The sequence below is a fragment of the Phlebotomus argentipes genome, unplaced genomic scaffold (genome assembly GCF_947086385.1).
Source record: "Phlebotomus argentipes unplaced genomic scaffold, Phlebotomus argentipes genome assembly contig_15, whole genome shotgun sequence".
Classification (NCBI taxonomy): domain Eukaryota; kingdom Metazoa; phylum Arthropoda; class Insecta; order Diptera; family Psychodidae; genus Phlebotomus; species Phlebotomus argentipes.
This window is the reverse complement of record NW_026776181.1, coordinates 10,930,278-10,949,202: the sequence shown is the minus strand read 5'-3', so window position 1 is coordinate 10,949,202 and position 18,925 is coordinate 10,930,278. Positions and strand designations below refer to the sequence as shown.

Here is an 18,925-nt window from a genome sequence, read left to right as displayed (position 1 = left end):
GCGCAGCGCCTCTTGCGGAAACTCTCAGCGGCCTTCACATTGTCCCAACATCAAAGTGACATTTCGCAAAAGCGGAGAAAAGATGGCCGCCGTCGTTGTGTCATCCGTAATTATTTTGGTTTAAAAATCACCTAGAAATAGTGGAAATCTCATGAAAATCACACCAAAAAGTGTAAGTACAGCTACCGTGGAGTGTCACACGTAGAGTAGTGATGGGGGACTGAGGGTGGGATGAGGATTTTGGGGTGTTTTCAATGTCGTCTCATTGTGTGCCTCACTGTGGGGGAATTTTTCTGTGTCTCATGAGGACTTGGAGCATGAATCACACACTTGGGCGCCCTCAGAGTCCATCCAGACGCCTTCGGTGGCTCCGTTGTGGGCGCCAAGGGAGTGTGAAAGTAGTCCGGAGGGACGGGAAGAGGAGACTAATTGGGACAATTGAGCGGAAGTTTGCTTCCCGTTTGGCTCAGAGACAATCTCTCTCTCTTCAGGTCTCACGAGAGGGAATTCCCGGATGGATTCCTGTTTTGAGAGTGTATGGATGACTGTTGGCTTCCTCTCTTTGGAGGGTTGCTGAGGAAAAGCCTCGAGCGCGTGAAATTGCGCCCATTGCGTCGATTGATTGGGAAATGGAACGGAAAAGAGCACCCAAAGACCTTGCCCGGAAATTTCGCCTGCAATTTTAACGCCTCTGCCCCACTCACACCCACAGTGTCGGTGTGTTGGGGACCTGGGGAATATCGGGCGAAGCACTGACGAATGGGTGGCAATGTGGTAATTTCTCATTCACACTCGCGCATTTTCGTGACAATAATTAATTTGGGCCTGCTTGAAAAAAGAGTCTCTCTCTCGGTATCATCTGGGTGGTATTTTCATGTACGCCAACATTATCGCTGGGTGACTGCTTCACGGACACTGGCTCTGCCTCTCTTCAGCTCGTCCGCATCTCGTGGCGCCTTCGTCTGGCCACGGGCGCGCTCTCGCGAGAGTCTCTCTCTCGCTCTCGCGGCCCGAGCAACGGCGACGGTCTTCATCTCAGTCCCTCAACCATGTGCAGAGTCGTTGCTTTTCCGCTGTCTTCACGCTTTCCCGCCGTTCCTTGAGCCCCTGCAGCCCCGCGAAGAGGCTTCCTGACTCAGCATTCGACACAATCTCGCTTCGAGATCTTTCCAGGAATCGCATCCACTCTCAGATTACCTCTCGTCTGCATGGTGCAGTGCACAATCGATTTTTTATCTCCTCTCGTCAGTCAGACAAGGGCGCAGGGAAGTAGGGGCCGAAGGGGACTGAGCCCTCGGTGGCTCAGTGGTGTAATCAAGGCAGAAGTTTTAGTGGGGTTCACGTCAAGGCCAAAAAGTTATTGCTTTACAATTGCTTTTATTTTATTAGATTCTCAACCTAAAATTGCAAAAGCAGCCGTCAGGGATACTCATTTAGGACGTTTGAAAGAAGGAAAAGCACTTTTGCCTCTCTCACTGTAGCTCTGAAGCATTGGCTAATCCACCGAATATGCCAATGATCACAATTGCGAACAGTCAAATTCTCAAGCTACGCCCATGTCAAATGTCCTCGCAATTGTTGATTTCGTCCCGCAAAAGTCTTTCTTTCACCAAATTGTGTAATTTCTGCGCAATCTCCACAAAGTCTGTGTGTGTGAGCATCTATTTTCGTTGTGGATCAAAATCCAGAGAAATTGCATCATCACGAGTCTCCCCAATCTTATTCCCACGTTGCGTGTGTCTTCCAGAAAAAAAGTCAGCACCCTCTCGACACTTGACCTCCGGAGCTGAGCATAATTGCTCTTTGGCGAAGTGTTTTACGGTGTCTCCGACTGAGCGAGTTGTATTTTTATCACAATTTCATTTGGGAATGTAATTGTGAAACACTTTTAGCGATCACTGCGGGATTATATAGACAAAGAATCACTCAGAAGTCTTGCCGTTTTGGTGTCGCACATGTGAATGTACTTATGGAAGATATGTTTGTGGCTTATTTTGACTATTTTTCAGTGTCAACACACTAAATGCGTTTTCAGCCAATTTACCTTCTGCGACAAATGTGAGGCGCATACATAGTGTATCATAATACAGAGGATTGACTCTGTTTGAGGCGAACATTTTTGTATGCTCGAATTTTATAATCACAACTCAGGCGAAGAAAATTAGAGAATACTTTCTTTCTGACCTAATAAGGAATGTCTTAGGGAATTTCTTGTGAATTTCCTCCAAAGAAGTCAAATTTTGCGTAAATTAAGGAGAGCGCGTGTTTATCAATGTCCTTTGCTTGAAATTGAGACAAGACAATGCGACACAATGTGATTGTAATACGAAAAATTGTATTACATTATTTGTTCATGTAATTACACCTTGAATAATAACTGTAATAATTGGAACCATTAAATTCTAAAGTTCCCCGTTGAGAACCCTTTGTGGGTCATTAAACCCTAAAATCATACCGAAATGTCAGGAAAAAAATGGCAAACGACATTCCTAGTTGCCTATCGAGCTCACAGATCTGACCATGAATGGAAAAAATGTGGTGATAAGAGTTTTATTATCATGTTTGCAGTGGGCATTAACCTAATGATAAGTTTGCTGAAGGGCTCCAAATGTGTGTGGTTGTTTTTCGTGGAAATTGCCATGTTTTCAGTAAACACGTTCTGAGATGTTCAAAGATAATGTTATGGCTTTTAAAAGATGAAATAATCGTCATCATAATTTGCATCGAAATTTGCAAGTTACGATGATTTGAAGAGTTGCTTTATCCTTGTGACAGAGAGCTAATTAGGAGAGCGAGAGAGAGACAAAGACGCGTGAGAGTGTGACTATATTTTTTTTCAAGAGGTGTTCGGTCAGGAACAAAGGCTGTGAGTCAGATGATATACAATCTGCGTGACTCCCGCGTATGTCTTGTGATGGAAGTTGAACTGCTGTTTCGGTTATACATGGATTTGTGCTCCGCTCCGTTTTTTTCGCTCTTCCGCATGTGACCGTCATTGACAACGTAATACATGGGTTGTTGCATGTGAATTATCTTATCGGGGTGGCACACGAAGAGATTGACTGTATTGTGTGACCTCAGCTGGGGAATCTTATCAGCTATTCAGAGGAATAACTTGTGCCGATGGCGGAGAAGATGATAAGTGCGGAGGAGAGTTGATTACATGGCGGGAGAGAGTTCAGTTGATTTCCAAGAATTTCCCATTAGAAAATGTTTAGTTGGAGTTTGGAATTGAGAAGAGATTTTTATCGGTGAAAAAAAAAAAGATTATTTTGTTTATGCTTTACTTGTGATCGCGCTAAAAAAAACTGAGTGTAGAAGAACCCGTATTCTGAGGGGAAAAGGGATTGATAGAACTTCACATTTTGTATACTCAAGTTAAGCTTCCAATCAAAAGCTCAAATTTACATAAGCTAAGCAGCGGGGATGCTTATCACGTGCTCTTAGTTGTTATTGACTGGTGATTTTTCTTCTTTCAGATTCATCCGCAGTACTTTGCTGATAAGGACAGAGAAGTGTAAGATCCTAGAGAGTGCTTTATGTTGGTGGCCAGAACTGACTGAAATTCTGACTGCTGCTTTGAGGGAAGAGAAGTGTGTGGAGAGCTGAAGTGAAGTGGAGGGAAGAAATACTATGACCAAGAGGTGAAGGAGAGTGACGTGTTCAGTGAATGAATCAATAGGCAAAGTCAAAAAGAGAGACACAACAGTCGACAGAATATAGAGAGTGTTTTTGAGGTCAAGAGAATCACCGGAAATCGAAGGGATTGTGCGTGTGTGTGTGTGTGTGCAAAGGCGGTCGCTTCCGCGAAAGGGACCCTCATTCTTTAATGTTTAGCCTGGGTGGCGAGAGTGGAATGGCTACGCTGCTGCAGCAAAAGAGCTGCATGAAAACATTGGCGAATGGGGGTGGAAATGGTGCCACTGGGGCTTCTGGTACGGCCACAACGTCCGTACTGTTACCCCATGAGCTGGTCAACATGCCGGCAACGCAGGGCGGCGGTCAGATGGTTCAGGAGCAGTCGGTGTCCACGCAGTCGTATCACCAGCAGCAGTTCACCAATTTCATCCAATACAACAACTACACGAACTTTACCCCGCCAACAGCTTATCAGGTGGTCAATAGCAGTAGCATATTGAACCATCCGCACCAGCAAGCGCTAAGCCAAAGCATCATGACACCTGCGGAGTCTAATATCGTGATAATCTCGCCGGACAGCCTGGCCAATGGCGGCGCGGAGGGACACGCAGAGCAGGACATCATTGAGGAGGACGACGACATGGATCACGTGGCGGAGAGCAAGCCGGACGACTGCGAGAGTGCCAATGGCGTGAAGGAGCCAACAGCAATGGCCGAGGAGGAGGCTGAGCCTGAAGTTGACATAGTTATTAATAATGTTGTGTGTTCATTTAGTGTTAGGTGTCATCTGAATTTGCGCGAAATCGCTCTGAATGGTTTTAATGTGGAATTCAGGCGGGAGAATGGAATGGTGACGATGAAACTCAGACGTCCCTACACGACAGCGTCTATTTGGTCGTCTGGGAAGATCACATGCACGGGTTCCACATCTGAGGATCAGGTGAGAGGAGAAGAAGAAGAAGAAGAAGAAAAACCCACTTTCTCAATAGAAAGTGCTTAAAAGTGACTGATGTTGGATTTTCCCCTTAATTCACTAGGCGAAGATTGCAGCGAGACGCTATGCTAGATGCCTTCAGAAATTAGGTTTTAATGTTAGGTTCAGCAATTTTCGCGTGGTGAACGTGTTGGGCACGTGCAGCATGCCGTGGGGCATAAAAATTGTCAATTTTTCGGAGAAGTACAGGAAAGAGGCGAGTTATGAGCCTGAACTCCATCCTGGCGTCACGTATAAGCTCAAAACACCTAAAGCAACACTGAAGATCTTTTCAACAGGAAGCATCACTGTCACTGGTATGATGAAGTCATCTGTGCTCTCTTGACGAGGAGTTTATAATCGTCTTTTTTCGCATTATTTTCCCACCAAAGCTGGAAGTGTAGCGAATGTTCAGGCGGCCATAGAGCATATTTTCCCGCTGGTGTATGAGTTCCGGAAGGCGAGAGTGCCGATTGATCCCACAACAACAACAACAACAACAACAACCACAGCTGAGCCTTTGAGTGAGGCGTGCGAAGAATCAATGGACCAACATTCCGCGAAGCGACGGAAGAAGATGAAGAGGCCCTTCGGGAGGACTGCCAATGATCCCACGGACAACATTATGTACGTCTCCGATGCGGAGGAATATGATGTGAGTGTTTCTATAGACAGAAAAGTACTGCAAATTTGTTTTTTATCAGTATAATTTAACTCTTCGTAGGCTCTGAATGTCTTTTATGTCCTACGCGTAATCAAACAAGTATATCAACATAGTCTGATGTTTGAGAAATACTCGCAGGTCAATGGCCTTGCAGTCTAATCTTCCTGTTTCTTTTGTAGATTTTTGGAAAAAATCATCATATTAATTGAATTTACAGTTTGACTGAGTTTGTAAATCTTTCCAATAATTACAGTTCCTTGCTTTTGACTGATCAATTGAACTTCTATTTTAATGTGATGATGGAAAATACTAATTTTGAAAAGAATTCACATCATTTAGGACAACAAAGTTAATCGTAGTGTTTTTTTTGTAAATCCCGTTTAGTAAGAAAGCGATTTGCTATGAAATTATGCACCGTAATTTCCATGTGTAATCAAATAGTATTTGGAATAAGAATTGATGAAGCAATTGCGATATCTGTTTGCTATATAATTTATAGCAATTTCGTTTGTACATATAATATGATAATGGAGAAAATCGAGTGTATTTAATTGGCATTGTACATTGATTGTTAAATTAATTGCGAATATTTTCTTTATCTCATTAAATTAATCTATTGCATCCATCATTTTTTCTCTTTGCAGTAAGACAACAACTGTGCTTCGCCACGAGAAGAATCCATTTTGAGAGGGGAAAGAGAGAGAGAGAGAAATTGTCTTTGTTTCTTGTAAATCAATCCACCGTTTGCTGTTCCAATGACTTTTCCTAAATGTTAGTGAGAAACAAAACTGCTGAAATATCTCGATGAGGAGGGAGATGATAAGGAATTTGTGTAAGAGAGCAAAAGAGATGCGAGGTGAGACATTTTAATGCAATGCAGAGCAATTTTGTGTGAATTGCAAACATGTTTTTATTAGAATTCATGTTGGAAAGAAGTCAAATATTGAGCAACATTAATGCATACAATCTTCTCCGAATCGTGCGGGAAAAGAGAGAAGAAAACACGAGAAAAATGATAAAGATGATAGAGTAACATGAATTATTGTGTAATAAGGTGTATCTGAAGAACATTGCTAATTATTCTAGTGTAAACTTCATTATTTAAATTCATGCTTTATGATATTATCGACACAATAAGGGGGAAAATCTACATTGGAGAAAAGTCCATGAAGAGAAAAGTAAATGAACGTTTGTGTAAAAAGAAATGAAATGACATTTTGTGTTCTTTCATTTTGGGCCAAACATTGCGCAGAGAAAATGTTAGAAGAGAAGATGTAGAAAAATGAATATTTATTGTTGCTTTTCGTTCATCATCAACTCTTGTCTTTCTATTCCGTTCTTTTTCCTTTGCCACACTTAAGAGAGAGAAAAAAAGTGATTGTATTGTGAGTGAATCTTTGTGATTAGTCACAATTTCAGCTGAATTTATTTCCTTTTCATGCATTGAAGAATGAAATATGAAGGAATTAATGAATAAGTAATAAATGTAAAGCGATGTTTTATAAATAGAAATGAAGAATCACTAAATAATTCAATAAGAAGAGGTGAAAAGATGTGAGGGAGTGAGAAAAATTGGGCGAGAAGTGGAGGAAAAGATGTGTTAATCATTGCATCTCTGTTGCGAGTATTTCAACCAACACAAACACAAGATACAAAGAAAGAAATATACTTGGAAATATATAAAGATTTACTTTGAAAAAAAAAAAGGACAAATAAGGAAAAATAATGGTGGAATAGAAAATGTTTAGTAATAATTAAAGCGAATTCATAAAGTGCTTTTAACAATGACGAAGAAGAGGAAGGAATTATGAGGAATTGTTATAGAAAAGAGATCTTAAAGTGTTGCTACGATATTTTCTACTATTGTCTTCACTCTGACTTCTTCCCTTTGAAATAACAAAACAGACACGAAAAATCTATGAGGAAATCTTTGTTGAAAAGTAAATCACAACATTTCATGAATACACCTTTCTCATATTTATGCTCATATCGTAAATCAATCATATCTTAACGTTTATTTTCTTATTTCATTCAATTATATTACGGTTATCATTTTGAGGACCAAGGAAATATACATGTTAAATCACTTTGAAATTATTTTCTACGCATTTTCGTAAATATATATATTTTATCCAAATGATATTCCTCACAAAATCATTCTTTATCACGCACATTTCTTTTCATTTGTTCTCTTTCAAACACAGAAATTGAAGACCAAAGACTTGAAGTAATTTCTGAATAAGGTTTTATCATCATTCACTCTTGAACTTTAACATTTTTCCACACTACCAGAATATACCTTAAACATTTAACACTTTTTTCTACACACACACACACACACAGACACAAAGTGGTAATGATGATAAATTGTACGATCTAGTGCCAATTGATAGTAATGACAAGAATATGAAGAGTAGAAATAAGAAAGTTTAGCATCTGAAGATGCGTAAGAAAGTGAGGGAAAAGTTAGTTTAAGTGGAAGAAGAGAAAAAACCATAATTTATTGAGAAGTGTAAGAGAATTAGTAAGGATAACCATAGAAGATATATTATCAAGAAAAGAATATTTTAAAGCGTGATGTGTTAGGATTATGAATTTAAAGCAAAACCTCTCACGATTGATATTAAGTAAGGAAAATATTGATGAAATCAGTGATCCCAAAAAGCAAATGTGGAGGTGATTCGACATGGCAGAAATTTGATTCATTCCAGCGCAATTCATCAAGTCTCCAGGATCCATTAATTCACTGAACAATGATTTTTTTTATTGTGAAAAAAAAATTCCCTGTCAATTGAAGAAATGAAGAGTTGACGGACAGTTTTTCTTATACTACTATAGGTGCATTTTCCCCATGACAAAACTCTACGAACACTGTTGGAGACTTTCATGTGCGCACAGGCGAACTGTTAAAAACTTGACAGTTTTACATACAATGAACTGATTTTGCCTAGATTTACACTACATACTTATTACTTAATGTGTCCTCACAGTCTCCTCAAATAGAGAGAAAAGGAACATATATTAAGACAGAGATTAGCAGTTGAGTTAGACACAAAATTGGTGTCAAAATTGAAACACGCCTAAAATTTATATGCAAAAAGTGAGAATTTCTAGTTTGAAATAAGTAAAAGCAGCAAAAATTTAAAGATAGTAAATTTATTAAAGAAAAATGAGGAATCAGAAGTAATGGAAATAAATAATAAAATAATTTGTCCACTGCTCATCTCTGTGTTAAGATTCCTGTAGATAAATTCCCGATAATTTAGTGTTAACTATTTATTTTTAATTTATTACTTAAAATACGCCAGCCAGTTTAAAAAATTTAACTAGAATTTGTGCGTAACTCTTAAGATCTTTGGTAGACTTCGTGAATGAGTTTTATTTCTGCTCAAGTGTGTTTATTGAATGCCTCCAGTTAAAAAAACATGATTAGTGAACAAATGTGCGACTCTTGTAGCAATATTATTTATTTATTATTGCATCACTTAACGGAAACTCGTAAATGAGATGAAACGAAAGAGAGGAGGAAAATCTACCCATTCAAAAGTACCAATAAATAAATATAAATGTACGTAAAGTATAAGGAATAGCGAGGGAAGTGTTTATGATGCTACAATTTGTATTATCAAAGATTAAACGAAAGGCATTTTTATTATCAGTTATTTCGTTTATTTTTTTTGTTTTCACTTTCAAAAGAATGGTGACTGTTTATGAATCACGACGAGAAAAGAATTTTGAAGCAAACGATCGTGCAATTAGTTATAAAATGAGAGTAGGATTTTAAGGATTCTGTCTGGGGTGGAAAATAAAACTATACGACAAATGGGAATTATAATGAAGATAGTGGAGGAAAAACTGGTGAAAAAGCCTGTGAATTGACTGATGAATATTTTATAAAAACAAAACGAGAAAATCTAAAAGAAAAAATAAAATGTTTCCAAATAAGTGCTGAAGCAAGTAAATGACTTTTAAATGTAAAGAAAAGGAGAGAAAACATAGCAGATGAATTACACAAAAGCATCAAAACCAAATAAAATTAAGTAGTTTAAGGATATTGAAAGAAAAGAAGATGAGATAATCTGCATGTGAATGTACGTGTTCTAACTCTGTAAATCTTTTCTTTCAATTAGCCCGATTTATTTAAGTTACTATTCTCACAAATTTCGTGAAAGTAATATTAAATATTGAAGCAAAAAGAGTAATTTGTGGAAAAAAAACATGATCAAATTAATCGGAATAATGTTATTTACTTTGTATTAATCGCGTAAATATCGCCTAAAATATTTCTACTTCAATTACGATAACGAACATTACCTATTTTCCAGCAAGGTGTGTTTTTTCAGTGAGGAAAAGAAGTAATTTACAAATGAAAAAAGGAAAACAAACGTGAATAACTTGTTGATAGACAAAGAAAGGATGGAAATAAATTGAATTATATGAATTAGGCCTTGTGTATGAGAGCAATTTTCTTCTTGAAGATTGGATGATGAAAAATCAAAGTGAATATAATTTTATAGGTATTGAAAAAAAGAGGAAAGAAAACACCAAGAATTCTAATAAAAGTTCTTGACTATGAAATTTGGCGAGAATTTGTATATTTCTATTAATCAACAATGTCAACAATTACTAGGAATATAATGGGGAGATAACAAATAACAATGTACTGTAAATGTTTTATCTTTTTAGTTTTTAAATGAGAAATATGAAAAATAATAATTTTTTTCTGAAATCGTTCGTTTTACTCTGACGAATTCAAAAAGACTACCTGTGTGTGACGACCTCTGGTAGGAACGTTCTGCAACGGCGTGGTGAAAATTAAGCTGTCAAATGTGGTGATCAACTGAAGATTTTACCAACAAGAAATTCAATGCAAAAACTGCTTTTCCTACACATAGGATGTAAAAATGTACCAAACTTCGTCGGAAACTAAGAATTTTCCTAAATATTCGAATTTACTTGTGCATCAGAATTCCACGGTAAATCATATAAATTTATCTATGATGTACTAATGGTGCGAGTGAGGGTGAAAAACACCGCAATGGTGAAAACTTCAGCGAAGTCAGGAATTCTGTCAAGTGGTGGAAACACAGCGGAGTGTTTGTTGTGAGGAAAACTACGAAAAACCAATGAAACACTTGCAAAAGTGGTGCAAAAAGTATTGTGGAAGCTGCATTGGACATCTGAGGTGTGAAAAAGTGTGGCAGAGGTGAGCCTTTAGGTGGAAATAGTGTGAAGAAGCGCCCCGAAAATTGGACTTGTGCAGCATAGACGAGTTGTTTTCGTGCGCGAAGAAAGATGGATGCGACGTTTTTGTGAATGAACACACTTTTCACCCATTTTTCCAAGTGAATTAGCCATACTCACGATCGCCATCCGTACGCCAATTGAAGCGTAAATTGATATTATCACGGCAGTGACGGAAAACTCATCTCTGGATATTTCGGTGGACAAGAAGTGAAAGAGATCTCGGGAAAGTCATCTGAAGAAGCAGTGGGAAACCTTCTGGGCAGTCAATAATCCGCACAAGTGATTTGTTACCTCGGCGAAGCCGCAAAATGCCTCATATTCTTGAGGCGCTTTGAGCAATTTCGCTTCGCGGCCGCCATCTTTTCTCCTGTCCATTGCTTGAGAGACTCTTCTTCTTTCTCTGGCATCTTTCCGGACATCAATTCCGTCAATTTCATCGGGCGACCTCTTTGTCAGCCATCGAGCAGTCCTCCATCTTCTGCGGATGTTCCGTTCCAGTGAAATTCGCTTGGAAAACTCGCGTGTGCTTTAGAGACACTTTTCCTGTGGCAATAGCTCAAAATTGATTTCCAAAGTGAAAAAGACTCCTTTGAGTGCTTGAGAGTGACGAAGAGTGGTCAGTTTGTGTGCGGAGAGAGTCATCAGGAGAATCTCATCAATTTTCCGGACGCTGTTCAGCCATTCTGTTGAAAGTGAGTGATTTTCCCAGTCAATTCCCCTGAAAAGTTCGAGACAATTGTGGGTGTTGCCCGGGTGGAAATCTCTGCCCTCTCCTCAGATATCGTGCACACGAGCAACATCTCTGTCTTCAGCCTTGAGAAGTATTTGAGGCGCGAGAAGAGAGGCAAAAACGAAGGCAGCGACAGAAGTTTCTGCAAGTGCGAAGATGGCAAGAAAAGTCTTTGTTAACACGGCGACATACAATCGATAAATTCCACTCCGGAATTGTCTCGAAATTTTCACGCCAGACACGATGAGAGAGTCCCACATTTTGGGTCTATTTGTAGATTTCCTCGGGAAGAGGAAAAGTGTCTCAAAGGTGACAAAATTTGTCACCAGATGAATGACTTTAACGCGTCTTCTTCGGTTTGTCCACAGATCAAATGGGGCTGCATTGGAGCCTGAGGGATGACTGATCGACGACGTTATTCCGGTGGAGGTGAGTTGGCTTTCAGATTGAATCCTAAGCACCCGAGACCAGAGCAAATATTTAGAAAATTCCAGATCTTGCAGGGATAATCAAGACTTGTAAACTTTCTTCTCCTTCGTAGATAGACATCGGTAGAATTTGAATAAGATTTACGGAAAAGCCAATGGGAATTATGGCCGCATTTGTGTCCCACTAATACAAATTTCTAGAAAAGGGTTCTATCGATAAACACACATGTTAAAAATTTGTAGAAACATCAATGAGACAACAAATTTAGTCATTGTTTACCCGGAAAATAATTCTGGTTCATTCGAAATAAATAGCAAAAGTAGAACTCGTGCAGAAAGTCAGTTAAGCAGTGTAGAAAAAAGTGTTCAGCTGCCAAAACTAAGAAGGATTCTCAAAGTCACGGAGGATCTTCTTTATTAATGATGAAAATTGGTTGTCCAGAAACCTTGTGTACTCTTATAAAAATGGTTTAAACAATAATAGTAAAAAGAACACAGAGTGTAAAAGAATCTACGGCTAACGTAGGGAGTGTCCTCTATTTAAGATACAGCTTCAAATTGAATTAGCTACAAATCCCAACTCCATGATAAGTTTAACTACGCATATGCTTTTATCAGCATTTTTTATAACCTAATATCGCAATTTGAAATCGGGTTCATGGATTTGGGCTTAAGGAGTGACTTTTTTCAGTTGATCGTTCAGTGGATTAACTGCAAATGTGTGAAATTCTTTTGAAAAGCCATCCTTATAAATCTGGTGTATTTTATTGCTATGTGTTTTGTCTCTTTGTCATAAGTCATCTTGAAATGATTACGTCTTGGCATTTGGGAGAAGTTTATCCACGTCAAACATGGTGAATTTTCGTGAGAATTGCATGTCACATATTTTGTGCCTTAACATAGCGAAGTGCTCTCGTGAGATTAAATCCCGCAATATTTCTATCGTTCACTCTATGTTTCGCTCTCTCTCTCTCCCTCTCTCTGCTCAGCTTTTTAATACATAGAAATTGAGCATCTAGATAATAATGAGAGAGCCAAGAAGGAGAGAATGATGGTAATTTTCTAGTATTTAATTTAACGAATACAGCAAGGCTTTTTCCTCTCACACTGAGAATTGAGTGTGTAATTCGCCATTAAATTGCTGGGTATCTCACGAAGTGGCTCTCTTGGATGTAAGGAGGGATTGTGTGTGCATTTGCGCGAGAGACAGATTGAGTATCAATGCTTGTGTTGGTGTGAACAGAAAAACACAAATATGTTTGCAAAATTTGATAATAAAATACCAAATACACAAATAACTAATTATCTTTTTTAACTGACACCCATTTACATGTCACACACCATCAGAAACACACGCGAAAAGCCACACACATCGTGTGTCAGTGCGAATGAAGTAAATTGTGACGTGTGTTGAATGGGGAATAAATAACAAATTGGTGTGTTTGCTGAAATGTATTTTATTCACAAAATTTTTATTGTTAAATTAACGGATATTAATTCATGTGATATGCACATTTTTGCGCTTTTTGTGATTTCGATGAGATTGTTGATGGTTTCGGCTGAAAGCTGCAGGGAAAACAAGGCTTAATGTGAGGCGAGAATTTAATCAGTGTGTTTTTCAGTACGATTAAATGGTGCTACAATTATCATTTAATTGATTAAAATCACACAATCGGAGTGGCTATTTTTAGAGCAAGAGCATACTTGAGGCGTTTGCGGTGTGACGACGCGCGAGAGGGACTGTCAAAAAGTGAGACAGAATAGAATTTATAGAAGGAACTCATTGTGGGCTGGAGAGAGATGAACGTGCTTGGCTTTTGATTACAATATTTTACCAATGTAGTGGAAAATTTTTATAAATTACGCGGATTTATTTCACTCGCTCTTCACCTTATTCTTTTTTTTTCTTTTATTACTTGCTGCGCTAATTCTTCGACAGAAGAGAGACTAATAAAGTTTTCGACGAATATTTTTGCCGTGTGGAATATTTCCATTCACTTTGTGTGCGCGTCACTAGAGTGCGATTTATGATAAGGAGAGAAATGCTATGGCAGGAAGATTAGAAATTCTTTTATTCACTCGGAAGTGATAATGGTTTTTATGATTACAAAAGTGTCTCTTATAATTATTTGGACAGGTGCTGCGGTGAAAATGGAACATTTCCAGGCCGCATTGGACCCCCGAAAGCAGGAATTACTCGAAGCTCGCTTTCTCGGCGCTCGGGTGAGTTTTTGTTCTATATCCAAAATCTAGAAAACTGATTTTTCCCATCCATTTCATTGATATTGTTCGCTGAAGAGCAGGGAAAATTGAAAATGGGGCACGGAAAAAGAGAGTTTCAGGCGTTATCGATTTCTTTTGAGCCCAAAGAGAATCAGTTTCACTCGTCTTATCGATATATAAAAGAGTGGAAATCACCTTTAGAAAAGAGGGGAAAATATTTGTTGGGCGCCGATAGAGAAATGTGAAACCGTGATAGTCTATTTTTGACCCCCAAACCAATCGTCTATCAACATAAAGATACTTAAATCGATGGTCATTTGTTGTTCTGCAATGAAGTAAATTTTTCTTCGAGTGCAAATAAGTCATTTTCGTATTGTTAAGGAGTGAATTATTTGAAGTATTTTTATAAATTCAACTCTCTATAGCTATGAAAATGGGTGTGTAAGTGTTTGTTGAGTTGCCAATGATTAGCAACGACCCTCAAGTAGAAATACAATTGTGAATATTTAGTGGCGAAGAGGAGTGAATCTGTTTTCCTCTCTCTGTGTGTACGACAAAATGACTATGGAAACGTTATGGCGAGCAAAACAATTCACACAGCGTAGATTTCTCGAAATAATTTTCAATGATTGTCCAATATTCCTACTCAAGTGTCGCCTCAATGAGAATATTGTATTTGCATTGAGACTGGAGATGATCTCACAGAATTATATTGTTGAACAGAACAGTATTATCTTGCCAAGTTAACCCTTGACGTTTCCGAAAATTTAGTAATTTACATCGTAACTTATCAGAATTTCTTAATCTCGCGATTAAATTAATGCATCTTTGCCCATGAATTGTTTTCTCTACTGACAGTCAAGTTAGTTTTTTATTATCAGATAAAAACCGCATTATAAACATCGTGAATTTGAAGAAAATTGAAACATTTAAATTGGGTCTATTTCTATATATTGAAATTTTATTTCAACAACAATGCAAGATTATCAACTATGTAGACATTTTTTGCCTCTGCATTTGAAATTTTTATAGCGAATGAGATAGAAATTATCTTATCGATTAGAGTTATGGTGCAACTCTGGTGTGCGCGATTTTCATGTAATTTTCTCATCATCTCTTTCTCTCTCTCTCGCTCTCTCTCTCAAGTGAGGCAAACAACTCAATCTTGTGTGTTCAAGCTGAAATGTATATTAATATATTTGTGATGTGATGTTTGAAATGCGAAAGAAGATGAAAAAAACTGTACATTGACGTGGCATTTTATATGGTGGTGAAGTGTTCGTATTGGCAGCAAGTTGGCTGTTTAGGCCATTGCAATAAATTGTACACAAACTGTGTGTAATTTTTTTCATAATGTGTATAAAGAGAGAAAAAAGACAACGAGTGAACAGGCACAAAGAGATGAATGGAGGAAAAAAGAAGAAACCTGAATAAACCACTCGGTAATTTTGATGTTTTAGAGAGAGAAGAAGAAATAGGAGACGAAGATGATGTTGTGTAAAGAAGAGGGGCGAAGATCAGAAGAAGAAAAATAACTTTGGTAAAAGAATCGTTTCACGGATATTTTGATGGCATATGGAAATTTTGAAGAAATTCGATGGTATTGGGGAAAAAATGCCAAAGTATTTTTATCAGGGAGTTTCGAGAATGTTGGAAGAAAATCGATAAGATGATTGAATTTGAAGAGCATTTAGTGGCTTCGATAGAGGCGAAGCTTTTGAAGTACAGTCAATTCTCACAAGGTGAACTTGAATATATAGTTGTCAGTTTTTTCACCTTATTTTTTCCCCATTTGTCTCTCATACGCACACCATCGCAAATAATTATCCATCATCTTTCGCGTTGTTTTCTCCTTTGCGCGAATTTGCGTTTTTCTTTTGGGCTCTTTGGTTTTGGAAGACGGTAAAAAAAGAGAACAGCCAACACATAAAATTGTCTCAAATTAATACGGCAAAATCTCATGGATTTGTGAAGGTAGAATATGTATTTCGACCCGATCCGTCCAAGTAGGAGATAAAATTCAAATTATGTGCCTCAAACGATTGCTATATTCGCGTGGTTAAGTGACGAAGAAGCGTCTGAAGCTGCGAGAAGAAGAATTGATTATGTGATTTTGATGAAAAGGTGTGGTGCAGTTTTATTTAAAAGAGTTTTTTAACAGTGCAATCTCACTTAAAAGCTTCCCAATGATGACCCACGAATGATGGCAACTATACAGTTGAAGAACAGCGATATACGAAGCTTACATACATAAAATAATACGTCAGTTATAAATTATTAATTTAATCGGATGTATTGCCGTCTTCTCTTTCTCTCTCTCTCTCTCTCTCTTTTCAAAATGAAGCGTTTGCTTCGTCGTTATTGTTTTTTTTTTTTTTGAGGTGTATAATTACAATTCAGAGGTAAGAAAGTCACGCAATATATGTTGCCTTTTCTCTCTCTTTTTTCCCTCTTGAGAGCCAGTTAGTTTTCTTTTCGCTGGGCTGAAAAGCCAATTTTTGTGGATCTCTTTCTTGGTGAAGAGGTGTACAATGCACTGGGGTATCTAATAATAAATGCACACTAATGAGAAGTTTATTTTCTTATGGCCTCGCCATACAAAATGGTGGATGACGTTTTTCGGCAGGAGAAATATAGATAGAGAGAGAAATTCCATGGAAAATTTAGAGCAAGTGCCATGCTATAGGAATTTTCCTCGACACGACAGCAATCGCAAAAATTTCAACGATCTTTCAATGTACGTACGAAATTATTCATCATGTGATTCTATATTTTTCGTATTAGTCACTCAATGTGGTCGTAAAGTGAATTTTTGTGGAATTTCTCTTGGTTTCAGGGGCGCAGAGAAAGATTAGTCAATTCACAATGATATCGAATGTGAGGGACTCTAGGAACAAAGAAAATGTGCTAAAGGCTCCCCTATAGATTTGAAAATTGCTTGAGAATATGAGCTGAGAAAGATTCTAAAGTATTTAGACTCTTTTAGAAGTAGCTAGAATGTATTTAGTATATTCAGTGACGCCATACTAGTACGTCATGAGCTGTATTCTTTATCTTCTATCACTCAATGATTCTTTCTATATGAAACTCTTGAGATAGTCAGATAACATTGGATTTAACCTTTTTTATATTTCCAAATAATCATAAACTGTTTAGGCGAATATCAAGCAATGTACTGAAGTCGTGAAAGGGCTAAACTTTGCATGCATCATTGTATTGCACATTGATATTGTATTATTTTTTCAACCTGCTTGTTAAATGCTCATTTCTCTATCTTCTTTAATTTTCCGCGCTCTGTAGAGAAGATCAAAAAAGTCTCTTCTCCAAGGTTTCACAGCACAATTACTGAATGTATCACAAGTTTCATGGGAGATTTTCGAGTGAAGTGAGCAGTAAAGCGCGATAGTATGAAATCTCGAAGGACATTTTGGGCGTAGTCCAAGCACTTTTTTCTTCTCCTTTCTATGTCTCATTCCACATGTAGATTTAATGCAAACAACGTGCGTGGAATATTCTCTCTACACCCCCTGGAAAAATGAGGGGTTTTTGGGTGGCCAAGAGTGGGCGGATGAAATGTCTAAATATTTATCGATGGTTGACGATGATGATGAGCAAATGGTTACTTTTAATATTAGTCGTGAGAGAGTGGAACATTTACTGTGATCTTCAATGAAAATTGGCATTTTCGGGATGGCTAATTTTAGCCCAGGAATCACCTATTAATAACAATGCTTAAATAATGGCCACTTTCAAGCCAGTTTTTCCCACAGAATTAGGTGGGTGGTGCGCGCGTGGGTGTTTATGTGTCTGTGGATTTTAATGCGGACGGTTTTTCTGGACAAGAGCATATGCGAAGCGATGGGAGAGAGAAGCGTGGAAGGAGCGTAGCGAATGGGGAGCAAAATGTGGGTGATACTCTCACCCTGGCAACGCACAGTAGGTGTACACCGTGCCATCCAAAAGAGTGGAGAACACTCAGAAGGGGATGCCCAGGGTTACAGAGAGTGAAAGAGAGGTGTGGGTGTTTTGGCGACAGCACAGCGATGTTAGTTGATTTTTTTCCTCGGAGTGACATCAAAGCGAGATGGATAGAGGGCTAGAAAGGGGTGGCCCGAGGGAGAGGCAGGGTATTTGAAGGGGTGGGTGGGCAAATTTGACTATATGGTGTGATTTTCTGTGTGTATGTGTGTGTTTGGGGAGAGAATTTCCAGAGCTCTTGAATATTAAATGAAGTACCTACTGCTGCTGCTCCTGCGGGCCTTTATGTGTGCGCTTTGCTATCAAAGAAAATCGATTTTCCTCCGTGTATACTTTTCGCGCAATTCTCCCTCTCTCTTCGGATTTTTTCCTTGAAATCTGCAGCTTTTCCCATCCATACACATGTAGTAATGCCATAGTTTATATATGTGGAATGGAGTGTGTGTTGAGAGGAAAAACTCTGTGATTTTCCGCACTTCCTCTCGGTTTCTATGTCATTTGACGTTAACCCCCTCTTCGGCATTGTGGAAAAAGTGTGTGTATGTGTGGTTCTTGCACAGGCAGATTTGTGACGGCAGATGAAGGTAATAAGGAGGTTAGGACGGGAGATTGATGACGATAGAGTATATTTCCAAGGAAATGATGATGATAATGGTTGTACATGGATATTTGCTCCCGGGAGAGGAGTCCAAGGCAAACGGATTGAGTGATAAAAGGGAAATTTTTCCCTATCTACTCCTCACTCAATTTTCCCATGTGGGTAGGCATGGAAAAGCTGTTGCCATCTTTGGCTGGATACAGAGAGACAGAGAGTGGATGACTTCCCTTTATCGCAACACGATTGGTAAAAGACCATCAACCTACACATATATTTACCACCCACATTTTCCCCAGTGACGTTCTCTCGACTATGTATCGACCGGAGAAGCAAAAAGGCCAATAGCGCTTAATTCTGTTAAACGCGGTGCTTTCGGGTGGGAGAGTGAGATTTTGAAGACGAGGTGGAAGTGACTAAATGAGTCTTAAGTGTGATTTTCAAGAGG

General features: G+C 38.5%; 2 protein-coding genes across 9 annotated transcripts in view; both read left to right on the top strand.

The window, feature by feature from the left end:
• The first annotated feature begins 57 nt into the window (after positions 1-57).
• LOC132263330 (uncharacterized) lies at positions 58-9,854 on the top strand. Of its 3 annotated transcripts, none has more exons than XM_059763038.1 (5): positions 58-172; positions 3,480-4,579; positions 4,677-4,929; positions 5,005-5,267; positions 5,921-9,854. In XM_059763038.1, the coding sequence occupies exons 2-5, from the start codon at positions 3,830-3,832 to the stop codon at positions 5,921-5,923; spliced, it is 1,269 nt and encodes a 422-aa protein (XP_059619021.1). In that variant the 5' UTR covers positions 58-172; positions 3,480-3,829; the 3' UTR covers positions 5,924-9,854. The 3 variants fall into 3 exon arrangements, with proteins under 3 accessions (XP_059619021.1, XP_059619022.1, XP_059619023.1); XM_059763039.1 differs by lacking the exon at positions 58-172 and adding an exon at positions 195-774; XM_059763040.1 differs by lacking the exon at positions 58-172 and adding an exon at positions 2,996-3,251.
• Positions 9,855-10,338: 484 nt separating this feature from the next.
• LOC132262732 (serine/threonine-protein kinase tousled-like 2) overlaps positions 10,339-18,925 on the top strand; it is a 45,915-nt gene continuing 37,328 nt past the window's right edge. Inside the window, exons 1-3 of one of the 6 annotated variants that reach the window (XM_059762136.1) lie at positions 10,339-11,215; positions 11,622-11,682; positions 13,819-13,904. In XM_059762136.1, the coding sequence (XP_059618119.1) occupies positions 11,652-11,682; positions 13,819-13,904 (117 nt within the window). In that variant the 5' untranslated portion in view covers positions 10,339-11,215; positions 11,622-11,651. Of the gene's footprint in view, positions 11,216-11,621; positions 11,683-13,818; positions 13,905-16,573; positions 16,642-18,012; positions 18,032-18,448; positions 18,467-18,925 lie in introns of those variants that run through there. The other 5 variants (XM_059762084.1, XM_059762095.1, XM_059762118.1 and 2 more) reach the window with 5 other exon arrangements.

Coding starts and splice junctions, on each gene's coding strand:
- LOC132263330 (XM_059763038.1), top strand. CDS start 3,830: ATGTTTAGCCTGGGTGGCGAGAGTGGAATGGCTACGCTGCTGCAGCAA. Junction 4,580..4,676: donor GTTCCACATCTGAGGATCAG/GTGAGAGGAGAA, acceptor TTAATTCACTAG/GCGAAGATTGCAGCGAGACG. Junction 4,930..5,004: donor AGGAAGCATCACTGTCACTG/GTATGATGAAGT, acceptor TTCCCACCAAAG/CTGGAAGTGTAGCGAATGTT.